This window comes from Etheostoma spectabile, chromosome 4, assembly GCF_008692095.1.
Source record: "Etheostoma spectabile isolate EspeVRDwgs_2016 chromosome 4, UIUC_Espe_1.0, whole genome shotgun sequence".
Classification (NCBI taxonomy): domain Eukaryota; kingdom Metazoa; phylum Chordata; class Actinopteri; order Perciformes; family Percidae; genus Etheostoma; species Etheostoma spectabile.
In genome coordinates, this window is record NC_045736.1 from 30983342 (window position 1) to 30999881 (window position 16540).

General features: G+C 41.7%; 1 protein-coding gene across 13 annotated transcripts in view; it reads left to right on the plus strand.

Annotated features, from left to right (window-relative positions):
- The window catches only part of eif4g3a (eukaryotic translation initiation factor 4 gamma, 3a), a 54495-nt gene that overhangs the window by 10964 nt on the left and 26991 nt on the right, over window positions 1-16540 (plus strand). For 5 of the 13 annotated variants that reach the window (XM_032514220.1, XM_032514219.1, XM_032514221.1 and 2 more), the window contains exons 2-9: window positions 1011-1083; window positions 1615-1719; window positions 4010-4177; window positions 5234-5326; window positions 7573-7605; window positions 11223-11243; window positions 14125-14304; window positions 16351-16462. In XM_032514220.1, the coding sequence (XP_032370111.1) occupies window positions 1011-1083; window positions 1615-1719; window positions 4010-4177; window positions 5234-5326; window positions 7573-7605; window positions 11223-11243; window positions 14125-14304; window positions 16351-16462 (785 nt within the window). The remainder of the gene's footprint in view (window positions 1-1010; window positions 1084-1614; window positions 1720-4009; window positions 4178-5233; window positions 5327-7572; window positions 7606-11222; window positions 11244-14124; window positions 14305-16350; window positions 16463-16540) is intronic. The other 8 variants (XM_032514230.1, XM_032514224.1, XM_032514231.1 and 5 more) reach the window with 5 other exon arrangements.

Here is a 16540-nt window from a genome sequence, read left to right on the forward strand (position 1 = left end):
CTCTCTCTCTCTCTCTCTCTCTCTCTGACAGCGTGATTTGTGTGAAGGGAAGAAAGGAAGAAAGCCAGACATTCGGTTTCCCTTAAACCATGTGACCATGTGCGTGTGTCACAAACAACTGCCTGAGCAGGTTACTAACCACTCGTCTTCGTGTTGTCTCCTCAGTGAGCCTCAGTTTGACTCGTTTCAGAAACCTTAAAGAAAGTTCTTTTTTCTGCTTGAACAGCACTCGGGAGTATTAATGGAAGTTTGCCCAGAAGTATTGTTTTTCTTTGACATATGAAAAGAGATTTGATGTGGAATGGCGTGTTAGCTTTTGCTTTTCCTTTGCATTTGTCAAATCTGCTGCTCTGTCCGTCTCCTTGCCTGAAGTGGTCCAGAAATCCATTTCAGATTTTCCCTTTAACACTTGCAAAATGGTGAAGGTACACAGTGTACTCTCAGAGATGGGGCATTTTGGGCGGGGTTTGTGGGGGATCCTTGAAATCAAACTACAGAGCCATTGTGGCTGAGGAAAGCCCTTTTGGATCTGAATGTGCTAAACTCTGCTTTATGCTTAGGGCATAAAAAGTGTAGAATGAAATATCTGCATAGTGTTTGCTAAACTGCAAACTACTAGACCAGGTCTCTTTGTGTAGTTTAGTCAACAATATTTATACTTATCACTGTCTCTTGCATGAATAACATAACAAAACATAACACATGACAGGAATCTTATCGGATGGCCTGTCCAGACAGGTTTTTTGGTCTCTAGGGCCGTGTTTACACTCGCTTTACATTGCAGTTCTGCGAGCCAACAAGTCACATGTCTGCGTCTTCAGTTGACCACTTGTGTTTAGACCTAGTCACTGTACGTCCTTGTTGGGGACGCATGTGTGTCCCAGACCACCTCGTCTTGGTGGTCCTTCACTCTCCTACTTAGCGCTGTCCACTTTTGACCGCATTTAAAAAGCAAGCGTAAGCAGGGTCAAGTTGATTTCTGGAGTTTTCCTCAACGCGTCTCTCCCCAGAATCCAACGGGTTCAGCCATCACTGGACGAGCGAATCTTCCCCACACAGCCTGGAGTCGCTGCAGTCTACAGCGTGAGTCACTGCACCCCCCCCCCCCCCCCCCCCCCCCCCCCCCCCCCCCAACATATCCACCTGTCTGCTGCAGTGCATGCACAGTAAATACACACTTCAGATACAGAACACACACACCTTAGACTCAGAGCTAAAGTATGGGCTGCACGTAGTTGCATACACTTTGACAATGACTGTACCAAAAACATACACTCAGTTGCCAGATTATTAGGTACACCTGGCTAAAACTACTTCAGTCTTATGCAACACTACCTTCATGAAGGTTGCAATGTTATGTTTAAACTGTTTAATAGAGGTGTTGATTTAACGTTGTGGTTATTTTTGACGCCATTGAACTGCATTGCATTTTACGGAGAGGTGTTTCTAGCATTCAGTCCACCCTCGCTCACAGAAACCGGGTGGACTCAATATTAGAAACTCCTCTCCCAGAACATTCTAACCATTTTAATCATGCTCTGATGTAGGCTTCATGCCACCCCTAAAACATCAACATACGAGGTGATTGTTTTGCTGTTTTTGACCTGACCACAGAGCGCCACAGACATTGCTGTTTTTTTGAGGCAGAGCGCCCAACTGAAGTTCAGTGCAGGAGAAACGCACCAGTTTCCTCCTAAGAACATTGTAACCTTTATGAAGGTAGGATTTATTGCATTCGTTTTCAAGTGTAAACCCCTTCAAGTGTACCTAATAATAATAATAATAATAATAATAATAATAAACTGGCAACTGAATGTGTTTAAATATGTCGTAGCGTGCAAGATGACAGTGCCTACTCAACAGTGCTTAGATTCTTTATTTTTTTTTAATTTTTAAAATGCTATATTTAAGTGTAAACTAATCTATGTGAGAGGTTAAATTGCTTTTGCAGGCACTGTAAACACGCCTTTGTGTGTTTTTCTTATTATTTAAAGAAATAGGCATGCCTTTTAGACATAATACTGTGATCCGACTGTTGTGGAAAGGTGTCACCTCAGGGGCTCTTTGGCAGTTAATTAACATTCCCTGTATCTGATCTTTGTCATAATGTTATTCAAATCATTCTCATCGTACTTATTTGAACCTGCTCAGGGCGTCAACATGTTGCGTTTAGGGCTTTAGGAAGACTATGATCTAGGGGCCATTTATGGTCTCGTCAGTGACCAGCCACACCTACTGCATCTCCCTAAAGACAAAAACCAACCCGAAGGCATCCTCCCTTCCCCTGAGGACACGACAGTCACCATCTGCAAGTGGGCATTATGCTATCCAGCGATTCATATTGAGCACTGCTGCTTTCAGACCTTCAGTGCTTTGCTGCACCATTCTGGGCCTCTCCTCTGATAAACCATATGTGCATTCATCAGAAAGGACTGTGATTGGTTTGAGGGCTTTGTGAGATAGTGATTAGTGGCAGTCCTACCATTTAAATGTTTGCCACAAAAATATGAAGATAGGAATATGGATTTTCCTTTTAACCTTACATTTTATGGATTTGACTCGGAGAATCTGAACTGAGCTGGCAGGATAAACACAAGCGGCTCCCGCTGAGACTTCCCCAACATTGTAGTGGTCATTGGTGGAAGATACTGGCTTGTGTGTGTCTGTTCGGTGTTCGCCCCATGGTGCTCTTTATTTTATAATCTCTGGCTTTTTACGAGCATTGTAGCATACCATAGAATTGCCACTTTTGTTATTTGACACCCCAAAGAAGGTGTTTTCATTGATAACATTTCTGATGTGCAGTAGGTGCACAGTGCAAAATGAAAGCCACTGCATGCTTAAAGACAGGCTGTTCAGCTGTGTGTGTATTTATCCTCTAACACAACAACAGTACCACCACCGCAGGTTTTGTGTGATTTTCTAGCTCTGAAAGTTTGTTTTAAGGCGTTAGGCTGAAACAATGATGACACTGATGGAAATAAACGTAGCCCATGGTATTTTGTTCTCTGCAGTGGATGTGGGGCTCGTGCACTCATTTTCCCCTTTTCCTCATGTACAGCTTCTATACAGCCGCTCGCCTCCCCTCCCCCATCCCATCTCTCTGTATGTCCTCAGAATCAGTCACCCGCCTGAAGCAAAGCAGGCTCCTCCCCTGGCAACAGCAGCTAGATTAGTTGTTTTATCCTAGGTCATCTGAGGGAAGTGGGCCACACATAGAAGATGGAGAGATGCAGAAGGGAGCCGGTTGTGCCTCTAGATTTGAATATAATGTCAATTTCTGATGTTAGATTGTAAATGTTAGCATTACCGTCGGAGCCGTAAAAGCTTTCACGGTCAGGGTGGAAGATGAATGAAAGGCCCTGGAGAGAAAGGTGGATTGGTGGATCTTTCCAGGCTGCCTCAGTGCCTCCTGCTTTCTTCCTGCAGTATCCTGTCTCATTCCCTGGTGTGTCAGGCTCGCTGCAGCAACAAGCAGCACCTGCAGTGGTGTCAGCCCACAGCTGCAGCAGCCTAGGCCCATCCTGCCTCAGCATAGGCTAAGAGCCCAGTCAGATACCCCTTCTCCCTGCCACTGCTCACTCGACTGGCGCCCCACCTCCGCCCTTCGTTGGCCCATATTGAGCATTTATTTAGCACCTTATTTATCACAGATGAGTGGGATTGTAATATGATTACTTGACCCAGTTTGGCCATATGAGGCCCAGGCATCCTTGCGCAGCATAGTTGGGCACGGCAGGCTGCAGAAGAGGCCAGAGCCCATCGCAGCCAACCCCCGCTGACTTCAACACCCATCCACAGCACGGGTCTTCACCTCTGCACACATTCAAGGGCTTATCCTAGGGGTTTAGCTTAATTTAAATTCCTCGCCAGGAGGGAGGACTAATGACCAGTGGCGTCCTGCCTCTGCTGTTCCTCCTTTTAGATCAGTTTGTGTGTTACATCAGTCTGATATAATAGCTTGTCTTGTGTATCTATCGGTCTAACCTTACTATTTTATGTGACACAGGTACCCAGGCATGCTGGCCCTCCTTACACTGCTCACGACATCACAAAGGGACACCCTAACTTGGCGGGCACCCCGCCCGGTCATGCACACTCCCCGGCGCTCTCTCAGGTATCGCTACCCACAGCTTCCCCATATCGCTATCCTAAGGGCTGGGAGGCAGGCGGAGGGGTGAGTTCATCACTGTGTCTTCCGTCAACCTATCTGCATATTCATGTTTGATCTGTCAATTTGTTGTCTTGCTTTTATGACTTGTGTTCAGGCTGAGCAACACTACACAACAAGAATTTATGAAAAAAATAAGACACAAAGATATTGTCATGTACGTGTCTCAATGTGTTTTTGACCCAAAATTTGTCAGATTTAAGATTTTCTTTTTTTTTTCTGCTAACTATCTGGAGGGGGCAACCCAGTATGCATGTGGCAAAATGTGGACTAAGACTATTGGGGGAATGTAGAGGACCTCGAGCAAATCCATACGTACAATTTAAAATCCAGGGGTCCGACCCCGGAACGTCTTGCTGTGAGGTTGTGTCACTGTGGGAGTAATCCCGACAGTTATGTCAAAGGCCACCGCTATTTCACCATTAGGTTATGATATGTGATAATTTGCTCCACCTAAATTCAGAATGTGTAGGTTTGTCTTTACATAATGTGAGCCAGATCTATGAGCACGCAGTTAAAAGAGGTCCTATTCTGCTCTCGCTAACAAGCATGTTGACTCCGTGACTCAGCTTCTCTAGAGGAATGTGACCATGCTTGCCAGGTCTCTAGTTGTTCCACTTCCCACTGTTCTAGTCTAATGACCCACTCCTTACCCTAAAGCATCCCTACTCTCTCACCAGCCTTCTATACATAGTGTTGTCAGCCAGCACAAACTTAAAATATCCCCGCCATGCCAGCAGCAGCTCGGAGAGGAGTAAGCAGATCTGCTTAAACCCACCTCTGCCCGGCTCCACTGCACACTAGATGAGAAAAGAAGTAGCACGGGATTTGCAGGCTTTGAGGGTACCAATTATCTCTGCACAGCACATAAACCCCGATCGAAAACATTTTCCCCCAGCAACATCCAAAGTGTGTCAGTTAAGATTGTTGCTGGTGTGTCCTTAAGGTTCCAGCTGTTCGGTGAAATGTCTTAATGACGTGACTGATTCCCGCACACATCCTGGTCTGTAGATAATTAACCTTTTCCTTCATTGTCTATCTTTCCTTTTCTTGTTTTGATAGTCTCCATACAACCCTGGACAAAATGCTGGTTCCGCCTCTTTAGTGTATTCTCCCCAGACCCAGCCAATGAATGCACAGCAACAAAGTCGCCCGGTGAGTGTCCCTCTGGTCAAGGACTTACAGCACGCCCGCCTCCCAGTTCTCAAACAGTTTGTGGTTTACTTTGACTGTTGTTGAAAGTTGGAGTAACATTGAGTCGATGATAGCGGGTCCTGGTGTTTATGCCATGAAGAGCTCCAAAAATGTTGACCGATCTCAGTGTGCACATGGCAGCGAGGCACTTTAATAGAGGCTGTATTTTTGAATGAGTTCTCCTTAAAGGCCAATTGCATCTACATTCTTTTTTGTGTTTTTCACATGGGAATGCCCGCCAAACTTTAGCAAAGCAGTGATGTGGGTTACCACAGTAAGCTAGTCAAGAAGTTTATGAATAATCTTAACGCTAGCAGTAACTATGCTAAATTTGGACATAACAGCCAAGAAGCTAAGTCATGTTTCAGCAGTACATAAAGCTCTGTCAGAGCCACAAGACTCTGTAATTTCACCTTGCAGAGCATGGGAGTTGTTGCCCCTGCCTCAATTGGGTAGTTTGGTTGTGTTATCGTGTGACTTTCTGATCTGAACTAACGTGGCGTCCACAGCAGTACATTGATTAGCTTCTGGCTGGTAGCATTTCTCAAATTAATCTAAGTTACTGTTACACTGACTATGGATAAGAATGTATCAAGCAACGTCATCATCCAGAAAGCTATGTCAGGCCACGTGGGGAAGAGTTCTTCGAAGGACTTGGGAAAACAATTGACAATAAAACATACTTGAATATTTGGATTTGAATACACAAGGAACACTGCTAGGAAGCTTCTAAAACAATGGACTTGCCTTTTAACCCTCATGTTGTCCTCGGGTCAAATTGACCCGTTGTCCTATATCAATGTTCTTTTTAACTACCCAAAATAACATGATTGATTCCACCCAACGCTCTTTGCCAAGTACAAATCTCTACTTTCATTAATTTTGGGGCGTCTTATTTAGTTTTATAGAATTTGGAAAAATAAAGTGAAGTATTTTGGAAATAGTATTGAGTAACATATTCCAGTTTGTGATTATCCATCAACATCCATTCCTTTAGTTTTCATATTATGTTTCCTATATGTGAGGTTTATTGACAATAAATACCAAAAATAAGTGTAAACTAAAGTTTATAAGTTGGTGTTACGTAGTGTTAAAAATGTCAAAAAAAGTGACAAACATTGAAAAAAGTGCCAAAAGTGTTGAAAAAAGGGACAAAAACGTAAGAAAAAGTTCAAAACATTGATAAAAAGCATCTACAAAAGTGTTGATGTTCAATTTTGACAGGAAGACAACACAAGGGTTAAAGGCCCCTTGCGGTGGTCGGTGTTACTGTGGGTGGATCCCAAGTCTCTTATTTGATATCTCCTTGCTCCTCGCTTTCTGGTCCGCCTTCGGTAAGACCGTCTGAAAGCTCTTATTCCTGCCTCGAGGAGGAGCTGTGAGCGAGGATACAAGAGACGCCTTCCTGGAAGCGGTGCAGCTAAAAGCCGGTGCTAACTCCGCCCGTACAGCTGACAAATTCACGTAACTCTTCAGAGGAAAGGACGTCTCATCCCTCTGAAAACACATTTCCTCGTTTCCTCTCTCCTCCCATGATTTCCTCAAGGAAGGGAGGAAAGTGAAGGAAACGTGGATGTGATTTAAGGACCTTTTTAAGGACCCTATAATCAAAGGCCTGTTGATGTTATCTTAGTTTAAAATGTTTGTTTGAATTTTAAATCTGGTCTGTCCTAAAGTGTTTTAGTGTAGCCTAAAGAAAGCCATGTAAAAATCCCTTTTTGTGAAAATCTCCCACCACAACAAGACATTTCCAATATTATATTAACTTGGCCAACATTCTCTGCACAACACACACGCACACACCTGCCTACCTAGTAAGCATTATTTATTAATCTTGCCTGGCTCCTGCCCAGCCCCCATCAGTAGAGCAAGGCTGTGTGGTTACAGTGGTGAGGTCTGCCACATAAGAAACAGGAAATGACTTCAATCCCACTGCAGTATGCTTCGCCACATAAAAATGATATTCCTCTCTGTGTTTGACAGTTTGGAATCTTGTCTCTGACATTCTATCCAATCTAACGTGGTATTTAAAGAAGCTGTTTGGGTCTGAGAGCATGTCCCTTTAAAGCTTTGTGTGGTTGAGTACTGTTTTTTACATCTGCCGCCATCGCTCATCTTATCTGTGTCTCTCTTATGCTCTTTCTTCTCCCTGCTTTACCATCACTGCTTCAATCTCCTTGCTGGACCTCTCCTCCCTCCCCCGCCAGTTTGCTACGGGCCCTCGACCAACCCACCATCAGGTAATTTACCCCCGCTGAACGCCCCTCCTGCTCCCTCTCTTGCATCATCCTCATTAAAGCAGTTTTTGTTGGTACCTGCTGGCATAGGGCTGTTTGTGGGGCGTCTGCTCCGATTTGAAAGCCTTCAAGTATCTTGGAGACAGTTAAAAAGGTTTTAATTATTATGGGATTCTCTGAGCTTGCTGCTATTTAATCAACATATCCAGCCAGGTGCACAGAGCAGTTTCCTGACTGTGTGTTTTTGCACTATTCATGTTTATTTTTATGGTGAGCGTGATCTGAGTAAATTTCACAAATAAAATTGGTATTTAATATTGTTTACCAGGTTTAGATGTAACAAAGCTTGTGGGTATCCTTGGGCTCTAAACCTAACAAGTAACCTGTTTTGTCTGCACAGGATGTAAATGATTGGGATCCTCCAAGCCTCCGTTACAGTTCAGATCCTTTTCTGAGTCGTCATAAAGAATTTAACATGATAGAATTATTTTTAAAGGTGCTGTACATAGGATTGCGACGATCCAGGGCTTAGCCAAAAAAATTGAACTGGCGTTTACTGCACTGGCTTTGTGAGCCCAAGGTGTTCTGCTTAGTGAAGAAAAAGACAGAGAAACTACATTGTTGGATAAACGGAGTCACCAGGCGAACATCTAGTCAGAGCAAGCTCTCTTCATCTATTGCAGCAATAACGGCTACGTTGGGCCGACGGTTCTGGACACGCTGCAGGGCATTTCCATGTGGCATTAATACTGTATGCAGTTCATTAATGTGACACAGGATATTACGGAGTGAATATCAGTTCTCCTGAGCGGCTGACACCAATTTAATTATCAGTGCTTTGGTAGTTGGTCTTCTGTTTCATTTTTTTTTTACGCAGGAATACATTGTAAAGTGTCATTACTTCTTTTAAATTAAACTACCGATGTATACAGGAAACGATTTAATGACGGCACATTAGATTCACCAATGAAGCTCAATGTAGACAAAGCCCCCCCCCGGGGAAAAAGTCCTAGGGGAAACACTGAAGTGTGTGTCTGTGTTGATGACGACTGGTGTTATTACACTATGAGCGGCATGTTAATGTGTTCATTTGTGGCAGTGGAGTTCTTGTGCTGCTGTTTGTTTATTACCTTGTGGATGCTAAGAGTCTTAGACATGTCTGGGAACTGACAGTAAGTCCATACGACTTCCTGTTGTCTTTTGTGTTGATTTTCTCCCCATATTGATTCATGCAGCTGCCCACTTTGAAGATTGCTGTGGTCTTCACACCCCAACATGTACCTTGTGTAACGTGTCTAATATCCTCACCTTCTGGATGCTTCTGTGTGGACACATCTTAACAGACTATTAATAGTATGGTGTCAAAGTGTGGCGGGTGTGTTGGCCCGCGAATGCATGCTCCGGCTGTCACAAACTGGCGCTGGGATTTCTTGTGCCACCACGGAAGTGGAGTCGGAAAGCAGATGAAGCCAAACAGTGGCCTTTTATATCAATAGTGAAAACGGCCATTGTCCCACTGAAACACACTCGATGCACAGTAAAGGGTACATAGAGATCAGAAAATGATTTAATTTGGCCGTAGCATAAGTCGGTCTTCAAACAAGCGCGATCATTATTTCATTTTTTCCCCCTCCACTTATCGGTGTCACTGACTTCTTTTGTTTGTGTGTTGACCAAAAGGTCAAAGCAAGTGGAAATTACACTAAAACAAACAACTGTTGTTGTTTCCTCCCGAGAACTATTAAGAGGTTTTAATAAGTCTATTAAGCTTTTACCCTTGAGCGTTTCCCCTTGGTTGGCCTCTAGAAGTGGTAATTTCACACAATGGCATGGCCTTCACATTCATGTCAGCATATCCACCTTAACATGCTGCATACAGGTCAGGATGTTGACATTGTTTCAGTAGAACTAGATCTAGCTACTTGCCGACAGTATTTAGTCGACATTTCATATTAGATGAAATATTAAGAAAACTCCAAAAGGTTGAAATGGTTCATATCAGGGTAAAGCTTAAGCTTCAGCCTGTGTTCAGTGTGTGTGTTCAGTGTGTGTGTTACGAAATCACTTCTCTGCTAAAGAGTGAAAACACCAGCTCACATCTGCCAAAGGAAACAAAAGGTTTTCACCCCGCAGTCATTTATAGAGCTAGCCAAACTACCAGGGCAGTGAAGTATGGCATGCTGTTTTATTCAATGTTAAATAAATGAATAATGCCTTTTGAAATGCCTCATGAGATAAATCAATGAGGCAATAGATAATTAAATACATGTAAATATTCATATAAAATGAATGAATTAGTTAATAAATATATTTAAAGGTTTTACTTTTATTTCATGGTACTTTTATTTCAGAAATCCGCATTTATTTTTTTCTGTGGACTTTTATTTCCTAATGCCACATTTATTGATTTTCCTATCTATTTATTGCCAGTTCCTATATGCAAATCAGGGGGCGTGGCTATCTCTCACATTCAGAACAGAGCCGTGCTCCGTACCCAGAGTGGCAGCGCAGTGGTTCAGTTACCCCAAAATAGGGGACAGTTTGTTGGGTACAGAGCCTCGCGAGCTGCCGGTCGTGGTGCTCCGTCAGTTGAGCAGTAGTTGGTGGTCTACTTACCCCAGAATAGGGGACTGTGGGCCGGCTACAGAGCACCGCAAACTGCCGGTCGTATTGCTCCGTCAGGTCAGGGCTAGTTGGTGGTTCACTTATCCCAGAGTAGGTGACTGTGGGCTGGGTACGGCGCACGTCTCTGTTCAGAATGTGAGAGAGAGCCACGCCCCCTAATTTGCGTATACGTGGAAATAAATAGAGAGGGAAATCAATAAAAGTGGCATTAGGAAAATAAAAGTCCACAGAAATAAATAAATGTGGACTTAAAATAAAAAATACCGTGAAATAAGTCAAATTAAAACTTTTTAATAATTTAACTAATTGATTCATTTTAATATGTACATATTTATTTCATGATGCATTTCAGAATCAGAATTAGAAATACTTTATTGATCACCGAAGGGAAACTCTGTGTCACCGTAGCACCAGTAAGAAAGCCTTATTTATTAAGTCATGTATTGATGTATTTATTCATTTAATATTGAATAAAATGGCAGAAGTGACCCCTATCAGCTCCATAAGATATGAGGATGCATGTAACCCCCCCCCCCCCCGGTGCAGCCCTCAGCATCATGTCTGCTGCTAACTCATCATCGCAGGTGACAGCCAGGGCCATGGGGAAGGGAAAACAGCGGCGGCTGTGCTAGACTGGTGCTCAGCTACGCAGTTTGAGAAAGGCAATTCAGCCTTGGTAGTAAAGAGTGTGTTTGGGGGAGAAAGGATCGTGTGGATATCTGTGCAACTGTACATGCATGTGTGACGTTTTCACTGTCTTTGGAGCCTTTTTTTAATTCAAAGAACCAACCAACCCTCACTCCTTTTATTATAGGAGTTCTTTTTGCCTATCAAAGTGGCTAAGGAGCAGTTACAGTGTCAGGTAGATAGAAATAATTGGGTAGTTTCCTGCCTTGATGTGTGCGGGCCATTGATTGCCTGCTTGTTTTTGTCCTGAGCCTCACTGCTACGGTCTCCCATTGGCTTTTTTCTCTTTCCTGCTTTCAATACTCAAGGGAGGATTCAGACCCATCCAGGTAACCGTAACCTCTGTTTCAACAGTCTCCAGACCTGCATGGCATGATGAGGATCATCTCTAAATAATCTTATCCCTCCTAACATTTAACCCTGTGCACCCCCTCATCTTCACCACAGTGTATGTTCAGTAGAGAGATCTTTTATAGTCACGTATTCCCCGTCTTTTATCCTGTAGAAGCTCATTACTGCACCTCTCACTTTTTTTGAGCCATTCATTACTTACTTAACTTTTGCTTTTAACACAATTTAATGAACAGGATGCAGAATGAAAGACTATATTGCATTTAAGATGTGATAAGAAAAGTGTTACCTGTTTTATAGATGCCCATTGGACGCATGTATGGCTTCACTTAGGGCTGCAACTAATTATTATGATTATTTTCATTGTCGATTAATCTGTTGATTATTTTTTATGATTAATCGATTAGTTGTTTGGTGTATAAACAACCAGAAAATGGAGAAAAATGTTTCCCAAAGCCCAAGATGATGTCCTCAAATGTCTTGTTTTGTCCACAACTCAAAGATATTCAGTTATTGGAAGGCTGGCTTTAACCGATTTAATCAATTTCTTAAAATAGTTGGCCAATAATTTTAATAGTTGACAAGTAATTGATTAATCATTGCCGCTCTAGTTTCAGTGTTTCTGGAGAGCACACTTATTGTTTCAGTGATTGCTTCAAGCCTAAGATACGAAGCCAGTGGGGGTCTGTCCACTCCTGTCTCTTGCTTTGCCAGAGGTTTAACCGGGACTGTCTGTGGGTCGCTGGTAATGAACAGTTTCCTGGTCCTTTCCCACATTTCCACAGGGCCACTCACAATAAAGCCCTTGAACTTGATTTATTATGTTAAAGGTGATTTCCCCCTTGGGTATTTTTAGACGGTTTACAGCGTTGTTTATACTGCTTTCCTTCACCGGAGCAGAATGGGACCGTAGCTGGGTATTCCCAGCCTGAGCCCTACTCGCTTGGAATCCAGTCCCAGCTGTGGGTAGCGGGCTTCCTTCAGGCCCATCCAAACACAATGCCCGTCCAGTATTCAACTTTTAACTGATTGTGACAAGTTGTGTAGAAATAATTGGAACTGCGGTGAAATTGAGGATTTTTTTTCTTCGTTTTCTGTGCTGTGTGACTGATGAGAAAAGGCCGTGTTGCGGCCTGATAAAGAGATCCATGCTGTGTGTCACACACTCAGTACAACTGCAAAGATGGCCAAGCTGTTCAAGCACAAAAAGAGGTATTTGAAGCCATTCAGCTGTCCAAGAGTTTTAATTTTCTGCAGCTGTGGACGCTGGTGCAGCTTGTTTACAGTGCAGAGTAAAAACAAAAGAAGAGATTATAGGAAAATATATTAAAAAAAAAACAAGAAGTAATGAAATTTAAACTTTGGTTATTCCTCTTAAGTTTTCTGCAGAAAACGGTAATCCAGCTGGTCTCTGGCGATGAGGTCTGGTCTGGTTCGCTGTTTAAAAAGACCCCCACAGTGCTTTGTTGCTTATCCAACCTAGGAATAAAGACACAATGAAATGCAAAAACACTACCTTAAACCACCAGTGTGTATAGCTGTGGGATATGCCTGTATCAGACCTCCGTTTATCTCCTCCCTCATCTGTTTGGAGCATCAGGTTTAATTTAGTAAGAGGAAATATCTCGTAACCAGTTGGTCTCATACTATACCCTCACTGATAGATTCAATAATGAAAATTGGCATGAAACGTATATATGTAATACAATTGGTTGAATGCTATCCCGATTAACTAATATATAAAGGAGAGCTGAATGAAGCTTGAATTAGAGATAAATAACAAGACCACCAACAATCCTCAAAGTGTAGAGAAATGGACTTTCCTTTACATCTCTTATATGCGACTGTTTAAAAAAAAAAAAATTCACATCACAATACCACAAAGTCCCCCTGATTTCCACCTTCATAACAACAACACTAATAACATAAAATCATAATAACCTTCATGATGAACACCGGGCGTATTGTGACTGTCTTGAAGAATTGAGACAGTTCATGCTGCACTGATTGTGGCTTCCTTTTACTAAATATGTATGTCAATATGAATTCATCATGCTTTTAAAGCTTCTGTTTAGATGATTAAATGATTGTAGGAGGAAAATGTCTAAACAGAGAGTGGCACTCCCCACTTTGCAGATGTCATTCATCTGACTCATATTATTGCTTAAAAAATCCAAACCATAGAGATGCAATCATTCAAGTAATTCATATGCTGTATGGGTTAATTATAGAGGCATTAAATAGTAGGGATTGAGGGAAATTAATACAGCATAGTATCGCGATATTTCAGCCACCAAGCATTGATCTTTTATTAGATATATTATCTGTTATGGTCCGTTTGTCTGCTTGACAATCCCATTTTGCAGCCATAAAATTGAACTGAGATGAACAAACCGAGTTTTCTTTTTAGATAAAACGGATGTTGACCGAGTTTCCTTTAGGAGACATAATTTGAAATTGGGAAAAATTTGATTTGATTGGAAGAAAGGTTATACGTTGCAATATATTGCAATAAGTTTAAAATCGCTATAATATCATATGATGACTTAAGTATCGTGATGATTCCCACCCCTATTAAATAGAATACAAGTGTGCACGTCTGCCTGAAAATTATTCTGCCTTTCATCCCTCAGTCTGTATAAGATTTTAGCGATTTATTTATTTATTATTTTTTATTTTTTTTAAAGCTGTCTCACTGTGAGAAATGTGTAAGCCAAATGGTACAGCCATCTGAACAACTGTCCTTGTTTGTATTTTAGATAGAAGCGCGGCAGCATGTGGAAATGAGACTGCTGCTTCTGGGTTGGTACTTAATGTCTTCCGTTGTTTCTCTGCGTTTCTCTCACATGTCGCCTGTAGTTTTTCCAGAGGACTCAGATGCAGACTGCGAGGCCCACCATCCCTACAAACACACCCTCCATACGGCCCGGCTCGCAGACCCCCACGGCGGCCGTCTACCCCACCAACCAACCAATCATGATGACCATGGCACCCATGCCTTTCCCTTCCCCACAGACTGCACAGTACTACATCCCACAGGTGACACACACACACACACACACACACACACACACACACACTGGACACGGTCTTAAAAATGACATTTGGTCTATACCTCACTTCCAGCTTTAGTTATGTGTACATACAGTGACATGCATGCTAAAGTTTATTAAAAAGAGGGATAAAAAAACATTTTTGGAAATTGATCTTAATACCTTAATTCAACAACAACAAAAAATCCAACCTTTTTAAGGACACCATTTTTCTTTGTGAATGAATAATGTATTAAATAAACAAATGAGTTTCCTTGAAATACAGGGGGTGTAAGTATACACACCCCTATGTTAAATTCCCATAGAGGCAGGCACACCTTTATTTTTAAAGGCCAGTTATAACATGGATCAGGATACTATGCATCCTGATAAAGTCCCCTTGGCCTTTGGAATTAAAATAACCCCCCAACCCCCCACATCATCACATACCCTTCACCATGCATAGAGATAGGCATGGTGTTATTTCAGTTAGACTAATACCTGGTTCAATTTTTATTGAGAGATGATCTTATGGAAAGTTCCCCATGCCAATCTCTATTAATGGTGAAGGGTATGTGATGGGAAGGGAACTTTGTCAGGATGCATAGTATCTTTAATAATAAAAATCGGCCTGTTTCTATGGGAATTTAACATAGGGGGGTGTATACTTATGCCCCCTGTATTTTAAAGAAGAGCATTTATTTATTTACAATATGTTATTCATTCACAAAGAAAATGAGTGTCCTTAACGGCTGGATTTTCCTAATTCTTTTAATTAAGGCATTAAGAGTTCCTTGTCCTTTATGACCATTATTGCAAGGAGGATAATTCTTCTTAAATGGAAATCACCACAACCTCCTTCTTTCATACTTTGGTTGAAGGATATTGTTTATTTTCTTAAACTTGAAAAAATTAGGATGTCACTACGAGGTTCCTCTGACAAATTTGCAGAAATCTGGCAGCCATTACTACGATTGGTTGGTCCAGTTAATTTCCGTTCTGTCCCAGTCTAGTCCTTCGTGTATGTATTTGTCTGCTCATCCTGTGTCCTTTTTCTCGGATCTTCCTTTTCTTATGGTTCCATATTTGCTTTCCTGGGCACAAACTGTACTTTTTTTTTTTGTTTTTTTAGGTGTAGCAGAATGCATCTTAATTTTTTATTTATTTCAAAACTTTTTTTTTTGTGTATGTGTGTCCTTTTTCTTAGGACTTTTCCTTATTACATGGGAGGGATTGGAGGTCGTTTTTGTTGTGTTTTTTTTTTTTTTTTTTTATAACTCAAGGGAATTGCTTGGTTTGTTTTATATGTATCGCATTGTAAATGTATGGCTATGCAATTCTTGTTAAAAACCAAATAAACAAAGTTTGAAAAAAATAAAAATAATTAAGGCATTAAGATCAATTTCCAAAAGATGTTTTTTTATTCCTCTTTTTAATCCACTTTAGCATGGGGGTGTAAACTTATTCAAGCCTCTGTATATGTTTTCTAACAGCATTTCGTATGAACACAGATTCTGAACATCAGAATTACGCTTTTTCTTTGATTAGAATTCAGGAGAATAATTATTATGTCACATTTGCTTTAGCAGTTTTGATCATTTTTCTTGCAGCGAATGAATACTGAGGAAATGTTCTCTGGCTGCAGCTGGTATTGTTTTAGATTAAACAGATTAAAGGGATGGTTCAACATAAAAGCATTTTTCTTTGTAAAATTCATCAAATTGTCTTTAGTGGGAATTAAGCAAAACTATTGTAATTTGCTGCTGTAGTGCACCTGCGATGTTTTTGTGCTGAATGCACAGGAAACAAATTCAAAGGAAATGCTCTCTGGTGCAGCTCGTACTGGTGAGATTTGACTGATTAATAGAAATACAGTTCATAAAACTGGTCTAGGCCGAATTTGAAAGACGCTCATCTCACACGATGATTTAAAATCCCTCAAATAAAATCACACGGTTCAAAAAGATAACATCACTGATTGCAAAAGTGTGCCGTTTTTCTACAGGATCTGATGATGTGTTAAACTGTCTCTCTCTGTCCTTTTTACTTGCAGTATCGCCACAGTACCCCCTACGTGGGACCTCCTCAGCAGTATTCTGTACAGCCTCCAGGGTCTGGCACCTTCTATCCTGGGCCAGGGCCAGGGGAGTACCCTCCCCCATATCGTGAGTCATTAATCCAACACGACACACTGCAAGTGCCATTCCCGTGTCACATTTAAAATCGGAATTCACCACAAATAC